This window comes from Saccostrea echinata, unplaced genomic scaffold (genome assembly GCF_033153115.1).
Source record: "Saccostrea echinata isolate AGI-Se365-2 ecotype Australia unplaced genomic scaffold, CSIRO_AGI_Sech_v1 ptg000005l, whole genome shotgun sequence".
In the NCBI taxonomy this organism is placed as follows: domain Eukaryota; kingdom Metazoa; phylum Mollusca; class Bivalvia; order Ostreida; family Ostreidae; genus Saccostrea; species Saccostrea echinata.
Genome location: NW_026889754.1, coordinates 3,583,241 through 3,602,024, shown reverse-complemented (window position 1 = coordinate 3,602,024; position 18,784 = coordinate 3,583,241). Strand labels below are relative to the sequence as shown.

At 32.8% G+C, this 18,784-nt stretch overlaps 1 protein-coding gene across 1 annotated transcript; it reads right to left on the bottom strand.

Annotated features, from left to right (window-relative positions):
* Nucleotides 1-2,067: 2,067 nt before the first annotated feature.
* On the bottom strand, nt 2,068-9,949 carry LOC133179527 (uncharacterized). The gene is made up of 4 exons (XM_061314264.1): nt 9,719-9,949; nt 8,725-8,802; nt 6,392-6,512; nt 2,068-2,330 (listed from the first exon to the last, which is right to left on the bottom strand). Exons 1-4 carry the CDS (start codon nt 9,947-9,949, stop codon nt 2,068-2,070), a joined length of 693 nt encoding a protein of 230 aa, XP_061170248.1.
* Nucleotides 9,950-18,784: the final 8,835 nt, after the last annotated feature.

The following is an 18,784-nucleotide window of genomic DNA, read 5'->3' as shown; positions in this document are numbered from 1 at the left end:
TTTTTTTAGCTAGCTTCCTGCCTTATACTTTAAAATAAATATCTGTTTGCAAAAAAAGAATCTTCTTGTTAGAGAAAAAGCGAATAATTATAGTAATTATATGCATGGACATATATATTTATATAGTAATTTTACAAATGATTGGAAGAAATAATTTTAGGAAAAGAAGAATTTTAAATTTAATTTAATTTAAAAAGTGTTAAAGTAAAAGTAAAGTAAAAGTGTTACTTGACAATTTACACATTTAAATATTTGATGGAAACAAAATTATGATGCAGTCATATAAATTTGTTTACATACTGAACTTGTGAAATTATTAATTTAAGACAAAGCATTAATTTGAGGTGGTTTGGGGGGGTGGGTTCTTGAATAATACCCAAAACTCTTAGGGAAAAAAATGGAATCGGAATTTCCTGGCAATATGCACAACTGCACACTGTGTCCTACATATCTGCAAAGTTTGATGAAATTCTGTGCAGCGGTTTAAGAGGAGTTGTGCTGACAAACTGTTCATCTCTCTATTCAAGATAAGGCCAAAAATCTAAGTTGAAAAGTGCCGAAATTCCCAGAAAAATAAAGAAATCGGAATTTCCTGGTAATATGCACATCTACACATAGTGTCCTAAATATCTGCAAAGTTTGATGAAATTCTGTGCGGCGGTTTAAGAGGAGTTGCGCTGACATACTGTTCATCTCTATATTCAACATATGGCCAAAAAACTAAGTTGAGAAGTGCCGAAATTCCCAGAAAAAATAAAAGAATCGGAATTTCCTGGTAATATGCACATCTACACATTGTGTCCTAAATATCTGCAAAGTTTGACGAAATTCTGGGCAGCGGTTTATGAGGAGTTGCGCTGACAAAAAAAACAAAAAACAAACAAAAACAGGACTGACTGACTGACGGACGGGTCAAAAACATTATACCCCCGCAACTTGTTGCGTGGGGTATAGTTATATGCACCAAGGAACTTCTTTTCAATTCTGCAAATGCTTTCGGCGTTACCGAACGAAATAAATTTATTTGTGCTAAAGCCATCTACATCACACTGCTTTGTCTGGCATGCTGTCAGTTACATTGATGTGGAATTATTATTAATAGTCCTACGAACAGACTTAGACTATCAACAATCTATGGAAGTCTTGACATGAGTCCCTTCCAACGTCCGATCTTTCTGGACCACATGGGAATGAGAAAACCATTAACAAAGATAATTACCAATGCCTACAGGTAGTAAAAAACTACTTGTGATTTGAAGGATGCTTGACAGAGTCAAAGATGGTAACTGACATTTGCAAAAAAATACATATTAAGTGTATTAAATCAATGTAATAATGATTCGAATACTTAGTATATTCCAAACACTTCTAATGAAATAATCCTGAAATACATTTATACCATATTTATCTAAGATCTACTAACATCATAAAATACAGAATAATGTGTCTAAACCGGACGCGACTGGTTCCGTACAATTGGCCGGATTAGACAGAATCCGGAATGCAAGAAAATTTGAAGGAAATTATTTGAAAGTTATTTCCCTTTGTTAATACATGTAGTTTGATGCATATATTTTAAAGAGACATCTACTATAAATTAACAAAGCAAACCAGGTTTTGAAGGTATGTGTGTGTGTGTTTTTAATATAAAAATGTAACCGCCAAGTGATAAATTGTTCGACATTTATTCAACGCAAAATCTTTTATATACACAAATACAACTTTCTAATTGCCGATAGCAAGAATTGAAGATTAAGTCAAGTAAAATCTATTCATATAATGTACATATAACGTCTGATAGTTCACACATAGAGAAACGTAGCAGTTACTCTTTGAAAAAATAATCAATAGTGGTTTGGCATGTCTTTGACTCGACTGCAATAATTTTGTTTTCGGTCCATGACTTTAAATCTTGTATGATAGCTAGGTGGTCATCATAGTGAATTTTTGCGAAGTTTTCGATTTTAGTTAAACAATCGAGCACATCAGTATAATTCGTGCAAGTCAGTTTCGTCGGGCTCGTCATTGTTTTCGTCGCTTGAATTGTTTTCTACATGTAATGATTGTTTACGTTCGTCTCATAATCTGTTTCTCCCATTCTTCGTCATAAATTTCCTGAATGGTAATGTCATTCTTAGTATTTTCGAAATCTTTCATTGAATTTTCTGCAAAACCAGGGGCCACGTGCCCTTTGTTCAGCTGTGCTAAAGGAATGTCGTCACTGTCCGAGTCATCGGGGCCCTGGAGGGGGATTCCCGCTGCGGCAAAACTAGACTGAATAGTCGACGATTTTGTGTCGTTCCAGGACCGCGAGATCCAATGAGCATAATCTAACAGAGGCATTGGAAGATGTTTCAATACCAGTCAATAAATGGCGCATGAAATATTTTCGATAGCGAACATTCATGGCACGTATAATTCCTAGATCTAACGGCAAAGCATGAATAAGGCCTGAGTATTAGACAGAACACTTCCAACTCTGATAATGTTCATACCAACAACGCAAGAGCACTTGTAGTGATATATAGCCACTGCAGCTATCTGTGAATCATACCAAGCAAGCCTGGGCACTTTCGGTAATATGGAGCCAATGCCTCTAATGTAGATTCAATAAATTAACAAGGCCAGAGCACTTGTGGTAATTACGAAGCCTGTGCCTCTACAGTATATTCAGTACATTAACAAGGTCAGAGCACTTGTGATATTCACCCAGGTTGCTAAATGTAAATTAGACCGACAAGGCCAGAGCACTTGTGGTAATATGCAGCCAGTGCTGCTAAACGTGAGTTAGACCGACAAGGCCAGAACACTTGTGGTGATATGCAGCCATAGGTGATTGGTCTAAATGATCACTTTACTACATTTAATAGTAGTCAGTAAAACCCTAGCAAAGCCCATTATATAGGAATACAAGGCTTTACAAGCATAAAATGGAATTATGCCTTTAGGAACCGCAAAGCTTAAAGCAGAACCTGTGTTAACTTTCAGATAGTTGAAGATGATACTGGTAGCTATAAAATGCAAAACAAACGATTAGTATATCAAATCACTTAAATTACAATAAATCATATTTAACTAAAAATTACAAAGATAAGATGACAAATAAGTTGTGCATAATAAACAAAACTTAAGCAAAACAGCTTTTTTTTTGGTTAAGCCAGAAGCACCTGATATCATGGTTATACCAAAGATATATAAGTTTGTTGGGTCAACAGAATCTCTCTCAGCGAAAATACATCCGCATCCCCTTTAAGATCATGTTGACACCATCCGAATAAATATTGACAACACTTGGTAAATACACGTAAGCGCCAGTAAACAAGATTGCATATGGCACACTGTTCCTTTATACTTACATTAGCTTTTACAACACGAGCATTACACACTGCAGTGCTAATGCGCCTAGTTCCTTCCCTTGGTAAAGAGTTTAATGACAGTTATTCTTTGAATGGAAAATCCATTCTACAGAGTTTGAAAGATTAAAACAAGTTTCATCACAGCTAACTCGGAAATGTCTTCGTCACTGTCCAGGTCGTTTCCTTTCATATTGATTATCAGGAACGTCGGCAGGTGGCGTTGGATGGCTGCCAGTAACAAATCTAGATGACGTTGATTTGTTCCAGTACCTCCACTGATTCCGAAGAAATTAACCATAGAAATCCAGTGACATTGAATAATTCACCTGAAGAACCTCTGTTGCCAAAATACGTAGCGTAACTCCTCACATGCCAACTCCCGATACACAATGTTGACATCTTTCGGTCCCTTGACTTTGTAAACAGACACTGTCTCATTTAACACATCCGTAACACTTCAATCCGTTCAATTTATCAACTTAAAAAAATTGGACTCGACATACAGTTACATCACTAAGAAGTTCTCTGGAACAAGCATATATAAGCTTACCGAGTATCCGTCATTTGTAAACAATTGGGGTAGGTCACTGTAATGTAAAAAATGTAAACATTCACGATTTCGCAGCCATGCATGGTATAATGCTTGCACACTTTATTTCTTTGGCGTTTAAGTCAAATTATTATATATAAATCCAAGTGTTTTTCAGCATGTAAAACATCAAACAACTTCCTTATTTTCTTGTGGAACTCCTCTGTATATTAATAAAAATGACGACTGACATTAGAAACTGCGCATGCATAGAGAACGCATACGACTGTCCTATTTCAACAAAATGTGCCAAAATTCAAAATAACAAAGATCAATACCCGTAAATGTGTTTTTCACTATAGAAATAAACGGAAAAGGGAATTTTTTTTTGAAACATCTAACCCCCCCCCCCCCCCTCCGTGAAACAAAAACTCCTTTTTACGATTATTTCACAAATTTATACCAAAGCTTTTTGTGTTTTACAGGGATAACATATACTTACAGACAAAAAGCGACAAACAAATTTTTGAAGGGGTTTACAACTTAAAGTTTGTATTTTATCAATTACATATGTTTACTTTTATATACGTAAAACATGAGAAAAGATTTAAGGAACATTTATTCATATCCAAGAATATTTTAAAATGTGCTGATGCTTTAAAGCCCGATTTCAATGGAAAATATCGTCTAACCCCCCCCCCCCCCCTTATTTAAAGAGCTGAAAATTTGGGTAATTAACATTTGTATTTAAATTATCAGTCAATTAACATTGAACTGTTCTTTGCATTCAACAAAGATCTTATTGCCAAATTGCCATTAGTATTGAATTAAATGGATGTAAAATGTAGGTGTGCGTCGTTTTTTGTCTTTCTCATTTTTATATATGAATATTACAGGTAAGAAATACATGTAGTATATTTGGCAGAGTAGGTTAAAGTTCAATGGACTGTAACATGGTATTTTTTATCATGTTTAAAGACGAGCAGTGTACATGCTAAATGGCTAAACGGGATAGACTTACCTATAAAAGGACAAAAATGTGCTGAATATCAGCACTATAAACTATTTTACAAAGTATGTCAAAGGTAAAGTTCAAGTTTCATGAGGTCAGTAACCAGAGTATTAAAGCCAAAGTGGAAGCAATACACATGCAAATTATCAAATCTATTATCTCTAACAGTTCTCGAGATAGATGCCAAATGAAGTGATTCCTATTAAAGTATTCCTATATGTCTAAGCTGGTGACACAAAAAGCATAGAAAAAGAAAAGATAAGTAGAAGCATTACAGTACACCTACCGTCGAGTATTCGGAAATTCTGATTCCCCCATCTTGTTCATTGCGTACCCTCTGACAATTACTGACTTGCTTATGGATGTCTTCATCTGGTTTATTCATTTTTCTGGCATGGAAAGCTCTTGCAAACCTTGGTAGTTTGTTATACCCCCGAAAACGAAGTTAAGGGGGTATATTGGAATCACCATGTCAGTCCGTCTGTAGACGAGAGTTTGTCCGGACCTGTATTCACAGACTATTGCATGGATTTGTCTGAAAATCTGTATACTTATAATTCACCATATGAAGGTGTGCACCTGCTCTTTTCATCATAATTAGATAATTTTTCTGCACTTTACTGTTTTTTTTTTTTTTTTTTTTTTTCATTTTTATTGACTTAGTCATTTTGGGTTTATGTAAGTTTAAGACATAGAATCTAGAACTGACAGCTGTTAAGGCTGCATAAAGGAGGCGGGGCCTAATTTATACGGGAAAAGTTTACTGTGACATCACACAAATATAGCAATTCCTCACAATAACAGAAAATGAAATAATTTGCGAATCTAAACTGCATAAGAGTAATGAACTACATCAACACTTACCACTGCATTCATTTTTGTCGCTAGTTAAATCCCACACAACAAGATATAAACAAGTCACTGATCGCAATGTACTTGTCGACATGACGTCATCATGGTAAAGTTTGACGCATTTTATGTGCAGTGAGAGGCGGATGAAGTAATTTTTTCACAGTGAAAAATGCACTTTATTATTAAACAGAATATTATTTGCAAATCTTAGGTAGACCATTATTACAAATCTGAAACGTTTGTTTAGTACCATTATTTAAAAAATATCGGGAGAATGTATTGAATTAATTCTACCGTGTTTTTGTCTACAGAGTGTGCCTGTTTCACGCCGAGGTGCCTCATGAAATCGCCTTTTCGCAAGGGCATACACTTAATAGATCTTGACCATTTTTTGAATACACATAACGGACGTATTCCTTAACTTGAAAAGTGCTGCTGCTTTCCTGAAATCGATAGCATAATTTAATAAATACATAAAATACTCGGTAAAGGTCACACATATTTAGAAATGTACTTTTCCAACTTATGACAGTCAGACACTTGCTTTTTTTTAATGAATTACAATACTTCATTTATCAAAGAAAATGCAATGTTGAATGTAATTAAGGCTAAAATTAATGAAACCAGAATAGAAATGAGTACATACTGCCCACAGGGAGGATGGAGTGTCAGCATCAGTTTCCTTGTCTGACTCTTGCAGGATTGCTCTTGTATCACTTGGTCTTTTTCTTGCAGATCTCCTCAGAGTAGCCATTCTTAATTTCTAAACATAAACATGTTTTTTTTTTTAAATTGACCCCAGTCTGTTGCAAATTTCAATCATTTCTAAAGTTAAGAACCCTCTCTACACTGCAAGAACCCTCTCTACACTGCACACTAAAGAGTTCTAAATCTTTGGTATTTTTCTGCAGTTAGAGTGATCTGCCCTTAGATCTAAATTCTAATAAGGCCATAATAAAAAAAATTCCTACATTCTCGTCCAAATTTTTTGAAAAATCGAGGCGGGTGGGCGGATTTTATTATATTTTTTCCATTGTGCAGATTTTTTGTCAACCTGATCAATCGGTGCAGATTTATCTATAATGCCAGAATGAAGGTCGTAGTAGAGGTCAATTTAAATATGCATATTTCCCAATACACATAACCAATCTTTCACAACCAGTGATCCTTGTTTAATACATACAGCAATTACCATCTTCATGATCTTGTCAGCTGTCAAAATCATGCCGACATTCGTGGGATTTAAGACGAAAGTTGAATGGTAGTTGAATACCGATCTCGATCAGAATCAAGACAAAGAAAAACAAATAAAAATCAAGGCAGGGGTAAAAAATTGGGGTGGGCGGGGATGAGAATCTAGGATTAAGGAATTTATTTTTTATGGCCTAAATTGATAATTACAGTATATTACTCAATTTGTAATCAATTCAAGTATTTTTAACATTTTAAAAGGCCAAGATAAATTGAACAGGTTATTTACATGTATTTTCTCCATGGAAGTAAACAATAGTGATTTCTGTTCACTGATACTGTGTTGTGTTTGAACATTTTTTCTGGGGGTAAATGCCATGTACCATATACCCCAAAAAAAAAAATAGATAGGCTCAATATTTACACCTTTATTTACTATAATTTTCTCAATGTCCAAAAACATTTTGCACTAATGTAGAGAGGGTCCTTAATTGATATGCTATTTTATATTCAATTTTTGAAAAGAGGATTTTAACTTTTCCATAAACAAAATATTCACTCAATATATATATATATATATACGAGGGCTGTTCGGAAATTATTGAGACATTGTGTATATTCTTCTTTCTAATGAACGTTTTTCGATGAAAATTTGCATATACGTTTGACAAACTCTAAGAAGTAATAAAAACAAGAAATATTTTAAAAATATTTTACTTCTTCTTTTCAATGATATATTAATGTGTCAATGGTAGGGGTACCCGGCGCAGTCACGAAATCGGATATTGAAAATATGTAACACCAACTCCCAGTGGACCCATAGTAAGAACGAAAATAATTCAAATTATGTATATAATTTTTCAATTTAACTTTGACTTCATTTTGTGCAAGTTTGTTAGAATTTCGATCAGAAATACGGAGATCATTAAAAACTTTACGCGCGGTATAGCAATCTGATAACGACGACAAAACGGATTTTGACGTCAAGGCGGAGCAGCAATCATACCTAAAATTTTGTGTAGCGGTATTGAGAACTCTTGTCCAGATTAAACGACCTGCTAAAACAACAACAATGCAATAAAACATGTCTAAGGGTTAATTTTTGCATTGGTATATATTATTTTCAGACAAATAATTCAACCAGAATAAAAACAAAAGCTTCGGACGATCATCAATTATTACGGACTAAATAACGTTGACCCGCGTTGCATAACTCGGTACTGCATGATGCTAAGTCAACCTGTATTTGACACTTTGTGTATATTTTACACTGGGGTAGCAACAGCACACGTTTTATTTTTTCAATTTTTTTTAAAGAATCGATTAAGAATGATAAAATACAGTTTGATTTTTGAAATGTTATATGTAATGACAGAAAAAGTAGATTGAACGCTTCCTGATCATTTCACAATGAGAATATACATGTATCGGCTGACCTGACTTTAAAATGACGTAGCGATGCTGCTCCAGGTCAATAGACATATGCTTGTTTATAATTTCACCGGAACTTATTTAATTATCCTATAAAGTAGAAATTTTGTACATTTGTTTTATGTGTTCTTTGAAAAACGTTGACGAATTTTTATGAATTTATCTCTGTCCTTTGTGGAATAAAAGTATTTGTCTCAATAATTTTCGAACAGCCCTCGTATATATATATATATATATATATATATATATATATATATATATATATATATATATGTAATATATATATATATATATATATATATATATATATATATATATATATATATATTACACATTCATCTTTAGTTCATTACCTTGCCAAAAGTTGATGGAGTCTGTTCAGGCTCATATTCTTTATTCCTTGAACTCTGTACAAGCTTTTCTTTGGTATTCTTGTAATAAAAGAAAAAAAATAGGTGTATGATATGCTATAGACTTGCATAAAAGCTGTCTCATAGATGGACAAATACAGAAACCTAAATATAACCCTCCATATATTTGTAAAAAAGAAATGCAAAGTGCATGGAGGCTAAATGGGTCTGCCCTCACTCCCTTTGTAAGTACCGGTAATGTGTTTCCCCTTCCCACCACTACAAGAAAGTTGAGATCCCTTTTAGCTATATTTAACACCCAACCTCCCCTTTAGTTTTTGGCAATTGCAATGGTTTCTACTCTTCAAAAGCAATATTTAGGATGTTGAATGCTGTCTCCACTTTATTTTCAACAATTCAATTTTAACTGCTACCAAAAATACAAACCAACAATATACATAGAGTTTGAGGGCCCTCAAGACCATCCCAATCTTTACTTTGGCTTGGGTAAGAATGAATATTGATTTACATGGACCCCTGTGAAGGGTCAATCAAAAATTTATAAAATTTTCAGGTTCTTTATCATGGTTTATTTAAACTGTTGCAATTGCAAACATCTGGGTGTGTTCAGTGACTTTCGTTGACATATTTTAAAAACAAATACTGTATTTTAAAGCAGAGGCTGTATAATTTTTGTTGTCTCAACACAAATTAAACATAAATGGCAAGTAAATTTGAGATCCATGCAAAATGAAATGGACATTAAATTAAAAGAAAAATTTGAAGCAAAGCTAATGCAACAAAGCTGTACGTATCGAGTTGGCAAAGATAACCAAAAAAAAAGGAAGGGGGGGGGGTAAAGTATAACAAAGAAAAGGGTGCGTCACAGTGTGGGTTGAACAAAAATAGATCTACCAATTTTTCAGTTGTTTAAAAGAAATGTACATTTGCATCGCATAGTGTGTATCTAGAGTTTTTATTAAAAGAAATTTCTTACCAGAATTGAGTCAGATTCCGACCCAGCATCACTTGGAGACAGTGGCCTTAGGACACGTACACGTCTGACTGCGCCCCGGCTCTTTTTCTTTTTCAGTGGGGTAATTGTCGTGCTATCAATATCACTACATTCTAGGGAGTCGATCTCCGTTTCTTCTAACTCTAAATGTAAACTGTCCTGACTCTCGTTTTCTTGTTCAGGGCCACTAAAGTCCATGTCCACGCTCGACATTTTCGCATCTCAATTTTGAAATTGTGATAGGCCGCATTTATGCCGGAGCGCCTTTTCTTCTCCGACTTATGATTGGCTGTCAGCATCTCTTTCCATATTTGGCAGTACCAAACAGGCGTTCGTTTATTGGTTCGCGTTTCGATTTTATTCTTGTTCTTGTCCATTTTTTTTTTAAACAAACTTTCGTTAAATATTTGAAATAAAATGGAGTTTTATATGTTTCTCTTTTGAAAGTCAGATGGTTTTTGGTCCATAAATTAAAATAATAAAAACAGTCATCGAGAAATCAGCGAATTCAACAACGATTAATTTACTAATTCCACTTAGGTTCACAAAATTTTGCGCGCTCAACACTGATTAGATTCAAGAACAAAGAACATAACAAAGTTCCTGAAAGAAGTTCAGCCATATATAAATACATCTAATCTACGTCAACCGTAAGTAATTCAAAAATGTTTTGTATAATTATTTACACATATATCATATAGATATGTATACAGTGTACATATTTTCAAATGGAATATTCTGACCTTATTTTGGGGGAGTGGGGAGGGGAGGTATTAGGTCTAGATCTACATTAGGGCTGTGTATTGAGCAATATTTCGATACAATACTATACAATATTCGATAAAGCGAAATGCGATATATTGGATTTTTTAAGAAGTCTATCAAACATTGAACTAACACATAAATTTGATAAAAACTCTTGTGTTTTATCATCAGATTGGAAGTTCATGTCTCACTGTCTTTACAAAGTACACTTCGAATTTAAACTTTTAATGACTGTAAAACTAACATGTTAAAATATAGTTGTCTATGTATTTTGTAATAGTTATTTAGGGTGTGCTATCTCCTTAATGTTTCATTATTGACCAGTTTTAATTAAAAACAGTTAAAAAATCTTTGTTGACTGAAATTCCTACCTTTTTCACACAATTAAAAGAAAAACTGCATGCCTGCCCAATACGTATTGGAAGTTATTTTTTTGGATACAATACATTCCTGAATATCGATACCTATTGATTAATCGATATATTGACACAGCCTAGTCTACATATATAGTGTATTTTAAATATCAACTCATATGTATAGTTACGAAACTTAAATGAATCTGATAACTTGTTAAAATTGTGTTTCAGTAATGGATTCGTTTTTTTTTTGGGGGGGGGGGCACAGACAGGGGTCCAAATCTGTTATCTCAGGATTTTTTCTCTCCAATAACCCTCTCACCTAAAAAATTGAATATCTATAACACATATAATGTGTATCACTTACTTTATTTATAATATATTCATACTTTATTCAACCCTGTATGCATGGTATGAATTCATTAGCAGGGGCTTCATCTTTTGCATTTATAAACTGTTGATAATCATGTTTTTAAAGTGTGAATTTGAAATGTATTATCATATCAATGTGTCTTATCTTAGTGGAATTTTGGATAATAATTATTATGAACTTCAGTTTATAAAAAAAAAAACGCAACTTTTTATTGTTTGTTCATTGTATATAAATTTTACATACAAATCTAATGACACAGAACATCATAAATTCTACCCACCTCAACCCCTGCAGTGCCGTCTTGGCAGCAGGATGCGATAAATGCTTTGATGTACTTTGTTTCCCTGTCTCCGCAATAATTGAGAGCTCTGTTGGATAAAGGTATTAGGGGGTAGAATGAACAGAGAACAGTTGCAAAAGTTTTCAGAGTTAATTGTTAATTAAAGAACACTGAAGTGATAGTATACTGACATGCTGAGAGGCTCATTATGTATGCATTAGACAAATTACAAGGACAACAAAGTTGCTCCCTGCTGGTCTTTAGGTCTTTATCTTTGTTGTAAAGCTATTATCTTGTGTGTAAAAATACCCTGCTGCTACCAAATACAAAGACCAATGTGGTCAAATATGATACCTCACTGACATCTGCACTTGGCAGTACCTGGATATTTAGACACAAGATCAATTTTTTTTTTCTGTTAAAAATAATTTCTTAATTTACATATAAACATATAAATAACATAAAATTAATCATGCATTCATTTTACTTTTAAGATTTGAAAATCCATCAATGGGCAAAAAATGTAAAAGCAAAGAAAATATCAAAGCAAGAAGTAGAAAGAGGCGAACTTTAAAAAAGAATCGACACAACAATGAGAGTCAAAGAATTACATCAAATGAAATTGAAACAATTGATTCCAGTTCATTATCAGCAGATGATGTTGACGGTATGACTTTGAACAATCATAGTCTTTAATCAGGTGCAATGTTAATAATTACAGATTACAAAGGCTGAGGATTTAAATTTTTTAATCGTTTAGTATCAAGAAAAAATACATATTCAATTTGTAGAAATATTTCTTTCATGTTTATTGGAGAGAACTTGAGTAAGATGGAAAAAAATGCCTTAATAATATATATGCAGGTAAAAAAATTCTTAAAAACCTTTCTATTACAAAATGCTAAATAAATTACTATGTAGTGTCAGGGTTTTATCAGTAACTTCTCAGGTGGCCAGTATTCAGCAGTGCCTATTGTAACATTTAATGGCTCAGTTTTTCTTAGTTTATTGGTGAAAAATTCTAAAATTCTAAACTTTGATATATTGAAGTTTCTTGTTTAATTTCATAAATAGTGCAGTCCATTTTATTGAATAAATAAATTTGTAATATTTTTTCTGTATTGAGCCATTTTCATAGCTTTAGTTCTGAAAATCTAGGCAAGGATTATTTGACAAAAGTTTGTATCTTCAAGACAGATAAATTAATGCAACACGTGACAGTTAATGCCACCAAAGTTTTGTACTGGTTGCAGGGATGCAGTAATTAAAATCCCATTTGATATCAAATAAGTGATACTTTGCATTCTCATTTAAGGTAAAAAAAATAATAATAATAATATGTCTATCAAATCTGGGATTCTAAAATTGGCCATGAATGTGAAAGTTCTTAGTAAAATTTTAAATTCTTTAAACTTAAACCACAAATAACAAGAATAAAATTATTTATGTCATGCTGCAATTCGATATTTTTTTTTAGCTAGGTTTTATTTCATCATAAAATGTTATTTAATCTGACTTCAAGTTTTTTTTTTTAAAAGAACACTGTAGTGAAAATTATTAATTAATAAAATGTAAATATGTTCAGACTCCTTTGGATATCACACACCTTAAACAATTACTACTTAGATGTCATGTTTCTGTATCACTATGCATCGACAGCTATAAAGAAAATTTTATACCCCCCGCAAACGAAGTTTAGTGGGGGGGGGTATATTGGAATCAGCATGTCCACCTGTCTGTCCGTCTGTCTGTAGACGAGATTTTGCCCAGACCATTTCTTGAAAACTGTTGCAAGGATTCGTCTGAAAATTTGTACACTTATTATTCACCATGTGAAGGTGTGCACCTTGTATTTTCATCATGATTGGATAATTTTTTTGCATTTTACAGGTGTTTTTTTTTCATTTTTATTATGTAGTTTTGTCCAGATCTGTTCCCAGAGACTATTGCATAGATTTATATGAAAATTTGTACACGTATTATTTACCATGTATGAAGATGTGCACCTGGTATTTTCAACATTATTTGATAATTTTTCTGCATTTTACAGGTGTTTTTTTTTAATTTTTATTGACTTAGTCATTTTGGGTTCATGTCTAAGGTTTGAGACATAGAATCTAGAACATCTGTTCAAAAATGTGAACTACAGCTTAAAACTACTCATTAGAATTAAAAAATAATCACAAAGTATTAAAAACAGTTTTTACATTACACAGCAGATAGTGTAAATCCATTTGTCCCTTGGGAGTAATGAGTGGACATCATCCAGTTAAAGATTAATTAATGAGTTCAGTGTGGGTAGCTGTTAGGGCATCTCTGATCAAGCAGGTCTTATCTATATCTCCTGGGAATTGGGCAGAAAGAAATAAAGATCTCTGTTGTCTAAGTCTCTTAATTGTAATTTATGTCTGTCAAAATACATAGTTACTGGAACCAGCCTTTTATTTTTAAAATGAGGTTGATATAAAGGTATTAAGATCAATTTGATTTTGTATAATTAATTATGATATTTTTTTTCAACAATCAATTTGCAGAGTGTCATGTGTCTCACAAAGATGACAGATAGTTGCAAACTATTTTTCAATGTAATAAAAAACACTGTAATTATTAGTATTGATGTTTTATTAGGCTGCACCTTAGTTTCATTCATTAAAAAAATATAATGAGTAATTAATTTTTCACTCTAAATGTTTAAGCAAATTGCACCTCTCACATCTAGAAAACATTAGTGATTTGGTAACTTCTCTGAAAAATCCAGCGGGGGTATTTGTCCCTTTTGGACAGTTCTAGTTCATCCAGATATTTATCAGCTTTTTTTCTTCAAATTTAAGATCTTTTTGAAATTAAGAAAATTTCAAATACATTTTAATGATATTAGACAAAAAACAAAGCAAAGGAAAAGTTTGCAGAATTACATGTAGAAAGACTTAATTCCATTGTTTTCAACTACCCCCTTTTTTAATAAAATTTTTCAACTGGATTTAATATCAAAGGATATTAATCCAGGCTAAAACTAGGGAAATGCTATAAATAAAAAAAATCTTGAAGGATGTTTCTTTTTTTCCATAAAGAGACCATAGCGATATGACTAAAGATCCATTCTTTAAAGATTTTAAGAAATATGTGGCATCAAAGATTCTCCTGGACAAAGCCAAAGAAAAGGTGAAAGATTGTTGTGGGCCTAGTGTGGTCAAAACAGTGGACGGACATGGTAATTTTCGTTGTATGCTCACAAACTATGAAGAGTTTTTCTAATCAAAACTTGTCTGTTAACTCAGTACAAAGTGTTCCTTAATTGGTAAAGGGAATTCAAATTTATTAAACAGCCATACATAACACCTTGAAATTGGAAATTGTATAATTTTAAAGAAAAATAATTTCAAAGACTGCTGCACATAGAAATGATTTTTTTTTTAAGTCTGAACTTAAATCTGAATAAGTTTAACTTTTGTATTTTTTTCATTTAAGTTAAAAATTTCTATAATAATTGATTTATTAATCTATTATGCTCAGCCGATTATTACAGATAATCAATTCCGATTTTTTTCCGATTTCCCAACACTACATGGAATATTTATGTGTGGGCTTAAGTCTGTGCAAACTGTGATACCTAGACTAATTGTGCATATAATTAGTATCAAAACAATTCCATCATTCGGGCATTACATCTGAGGCCTGTTCAACAGAGCGAGTGTTCGAGAGCACTCGCCAAAATTTCTTATACATGTACCTCCAACAGAAATGTTCGTGAGCGCTGTTGAAAAGGCCTTGATTATATGGATGATTCAATTAAAATGCTTTACAGTCAGATATATGTCAAAAGAAAACAACAATGTTGTTGTTTCCTAAAATAAGAGATTATGAAAATTTCATGGGATGATGTAGTTTATTTGCACATTAATGAATAGGGCTTTTAAACGAATTATATAACTGCCACCTCAAGTGTCTCGACATTTCAAATGACACCCATTTGATTTTTTAACAGGTTTGTTTTTCGACAATTGCGTTTTAAAATCCAACATTGAGAATTTAAAAATTTACTGAACTATTGATAACCCAACCGTTGGGCAGAATAGTATTTTTTAAGATTTCTGAGTAAAGTGTTTTCCATGAAACACTTCCCTGTATCTTAGAAAGCTAAAATAACATATTTATTACATTTCAGAGAGGATAGTCTTTCTTGATGAAGAATACAAGTTTTAATGGAGCCAACAATCAAAAAAAAGGAAACGAAAAACTTGTTCTCAATGCAATGAGGAGTACACTGCCAGACATCTGAGTAGACATACGTGTATCCCAAATCAAGAAACAGTTACAGAGCCCGTGCAACAAACATCATCTTTAGCAAGCCCTGACGCAAAAGATCAAGGCACTTGTGGTGTAAATTGTGATGTAAATTTGCCACAATATTCAGATTCTGAGGATAATGAAGTGTGCTTTTATGAAAATTTTTCAGACTCCTCCGACAATGAGGAAGAATTGTTATTTGTGGATAGATTGTTAGAAGATGATTATTCATCAGATGATCAAATGACATATGTTGCTCATGATCAGTATTTAGTGTATTTTTTTTTTAAAGTTGCTCAGATGGCAAGCTCTATTTCATGTGTCTGATCGAGCTTTTGAATATTTGTTATTGTTTTTTAGATCATTATTGTATTTTGTCTCCTCTACCTCTGAATTTGCTTCAGAGTTGTTCAAGAAATTCCCATCAACTCTGTACCAACTAACAAGTTTATCTGTTTTGAGAATGACAATTTCAGAAAGTTAGTTGTTTGTCCAAAATGTTATGCTACTTATGAATTTGAAGATTGTATAGAAGTAGTTGAAGGTGTACAAACATCAAAACAATGTAGAAATGTTGTTTTTCCAAATCACTCTCTTGCTCATTTTCGTAGACCATGTGGTGAACTACTTTTGAAATTTGTAAATATAAATGGTAAAAAAAATTAGTTGCAAAAAAACCTTTTTGCTACAAAAGTTTGGAAGAAAGTTTTAAAGTTCTAGTTAATAGGAAGGGTTTTGAAGATCAATGTGAAGCATGGCGAAACAGAATTGTACCAGAGGATATAATGATTGATATATATGATGGTGATGTTTGGAGAGATTTTAATGGTAGAGTTTATATTTTTTTTTACTGAAGAACGGAATTATGGAGTCATGTTAAATGTTGACTGGTTTCAACCATTTAAATATACAAATTACTCTGTTGGTGCAATTTACCTTACTATTTTAAACTTGCCACGGCATGAAAGATTTAAGAAAAAAAACATTATTCTTGTTGGGCTTATCCCTGATATGAAGTCTGAACCACCAACAAATTCCTTTATTGAACCACTTGTAGAAGAACTAAAAACTGCATGGAATGGTTTTGTTCTGAACAGCTTTAAGTGTCCACAAAATCCAGTTTTATTTAAACTAGCTTTGATATGTGTAGGTTGTGATATTCCTGCCAGCAGAAAATTATGTGGGTTTTTAGGCCATTCCGCCACAAAAGGGTTTAACAAGTGTACCAAAACTTTTGAGGGAGGGGTTGGAGAGAAGAATTATGGGGGCTTTGATATTTCTTCATGGGAATTAAGAAATTTAGAATCTCATAAAGAAGCTGTTAAAAGGATAGTAAAGTGTAAAACAAAAACAAATAGGGAAAGATTAGAGAAGGAGTACGGAGTACGTTATTCAGTTTTACTAGAGTTGGATTACTTTGATCCTGTAAGGATGACAATCATAGATCCAATGCACAACTTGTTTTTGGGAACTGCAAAACGCATGTTAATACGTTGGAAAGATAGTAAAGTTTTATTGCCTGAACATTTCAATGAAATTCAAAAACAAATGGAAGATGTCCAATGTCCATCTGAAGTAGGGAAATTGCCACAAAAATTTGCCAGCAGTTTTGATTCTTTTAATGCTGACCAATACAAAAATTGGACAATTCTTTTTTCTATTTTTGCACTGAATGGAATTTTACCTGTTGATCATTTAGAATATTGGAGAAAGTTTGTTATTGCTTGCAAATTGCTTTGTACAAGATATTTGTCCAGAAACAATGTCAAAGTGGCACACTTGTTATTGGTTTCATTTTGTAGAAAAGTAGAACAAGTATTCGGTTGTCAGAGTGTTACACCAAATATGCACATGCATGAACATCTAAACAAGTGTATATATGATTTTGGGCCTGTTTACTCATTTTGGCTGTGTAGTTTCGAGCGTGAAAATGGTGTTTTGGGCTCTATTCCAACAAACAAGAGAGATATAGAAATACAGCTAATAAGAAAATTTTTAAAATATAATTATTGTGAAGATATGCTATGCAATGAATTTGAATATACCGAGGAAAATTTTGGACCTGATTTTCAAAAACTACATGTCATCTATGATGATAGAAACAAAGGTACATTAAATGAAATGAATAAAGGTGTAAATTATGACTTTGTGAAAATGTGTTCTAAAGATGTACGTATTGATTCAGTTTTTTAGGTCATAGAATCATTTGATGGCATTAAGATTTCAACTTTGAAAAACTGAGAGAGATGTTGAATTTTTTGAAAAACATGTACAATTTTTTGTATTCATCTGAAGAAATGAGAAACATGAATGTTTGTAACACTTGTAGATCTGCTAAGTATGTTGATATTTTTGGTTCTGTCCTTGGTGTCAAAATGGGAAGGAGCAGCAGATCGTCTATGATCATCGCATACTGGCACAAGGAAGATGGACAGATATGTTCATATGATGATATGGAACTTACTCCAAGGCCTGGACAAATACAAAAACTGATTGTACATAATGTTGTTATTGGTGAAAAGTCTTATGTTCATTTGTTAGCCAGAGTCCAGTGGTTTTCAAAACCTGATGAACAAACATTCAAGCAGTATGGAAAGCCTGTGGAAGCATGGCACAGCAACGTATATGATGCAGAAGGACCATCTACATATATACCAGTTCAACGAATCAAAGCAAAATTTGTGTAAGCATTTGATAAAATAAGAGGCAAAAATGTTATTGTTGTAATGCCACGAGAAAGGTTTCTTTGTTGAATGTTTTTTTTTTTTTAAATTTTCTACTACTTGATATCTTGTATTTGTAATTTAGGTGGATTTGTATATGAAATCAAGCACATATTGTTTGAGTTTTGTTTTGTAATTTTGACAGTGACCGAATACATGGATATTTCATTTGTGTGAAGCCAGACGAATGAAGCACACAGTACTACTTGCGCACATTTGTTTTTACACATTCACTTTTCTTTTTTTTACATATTTATAGGGTAT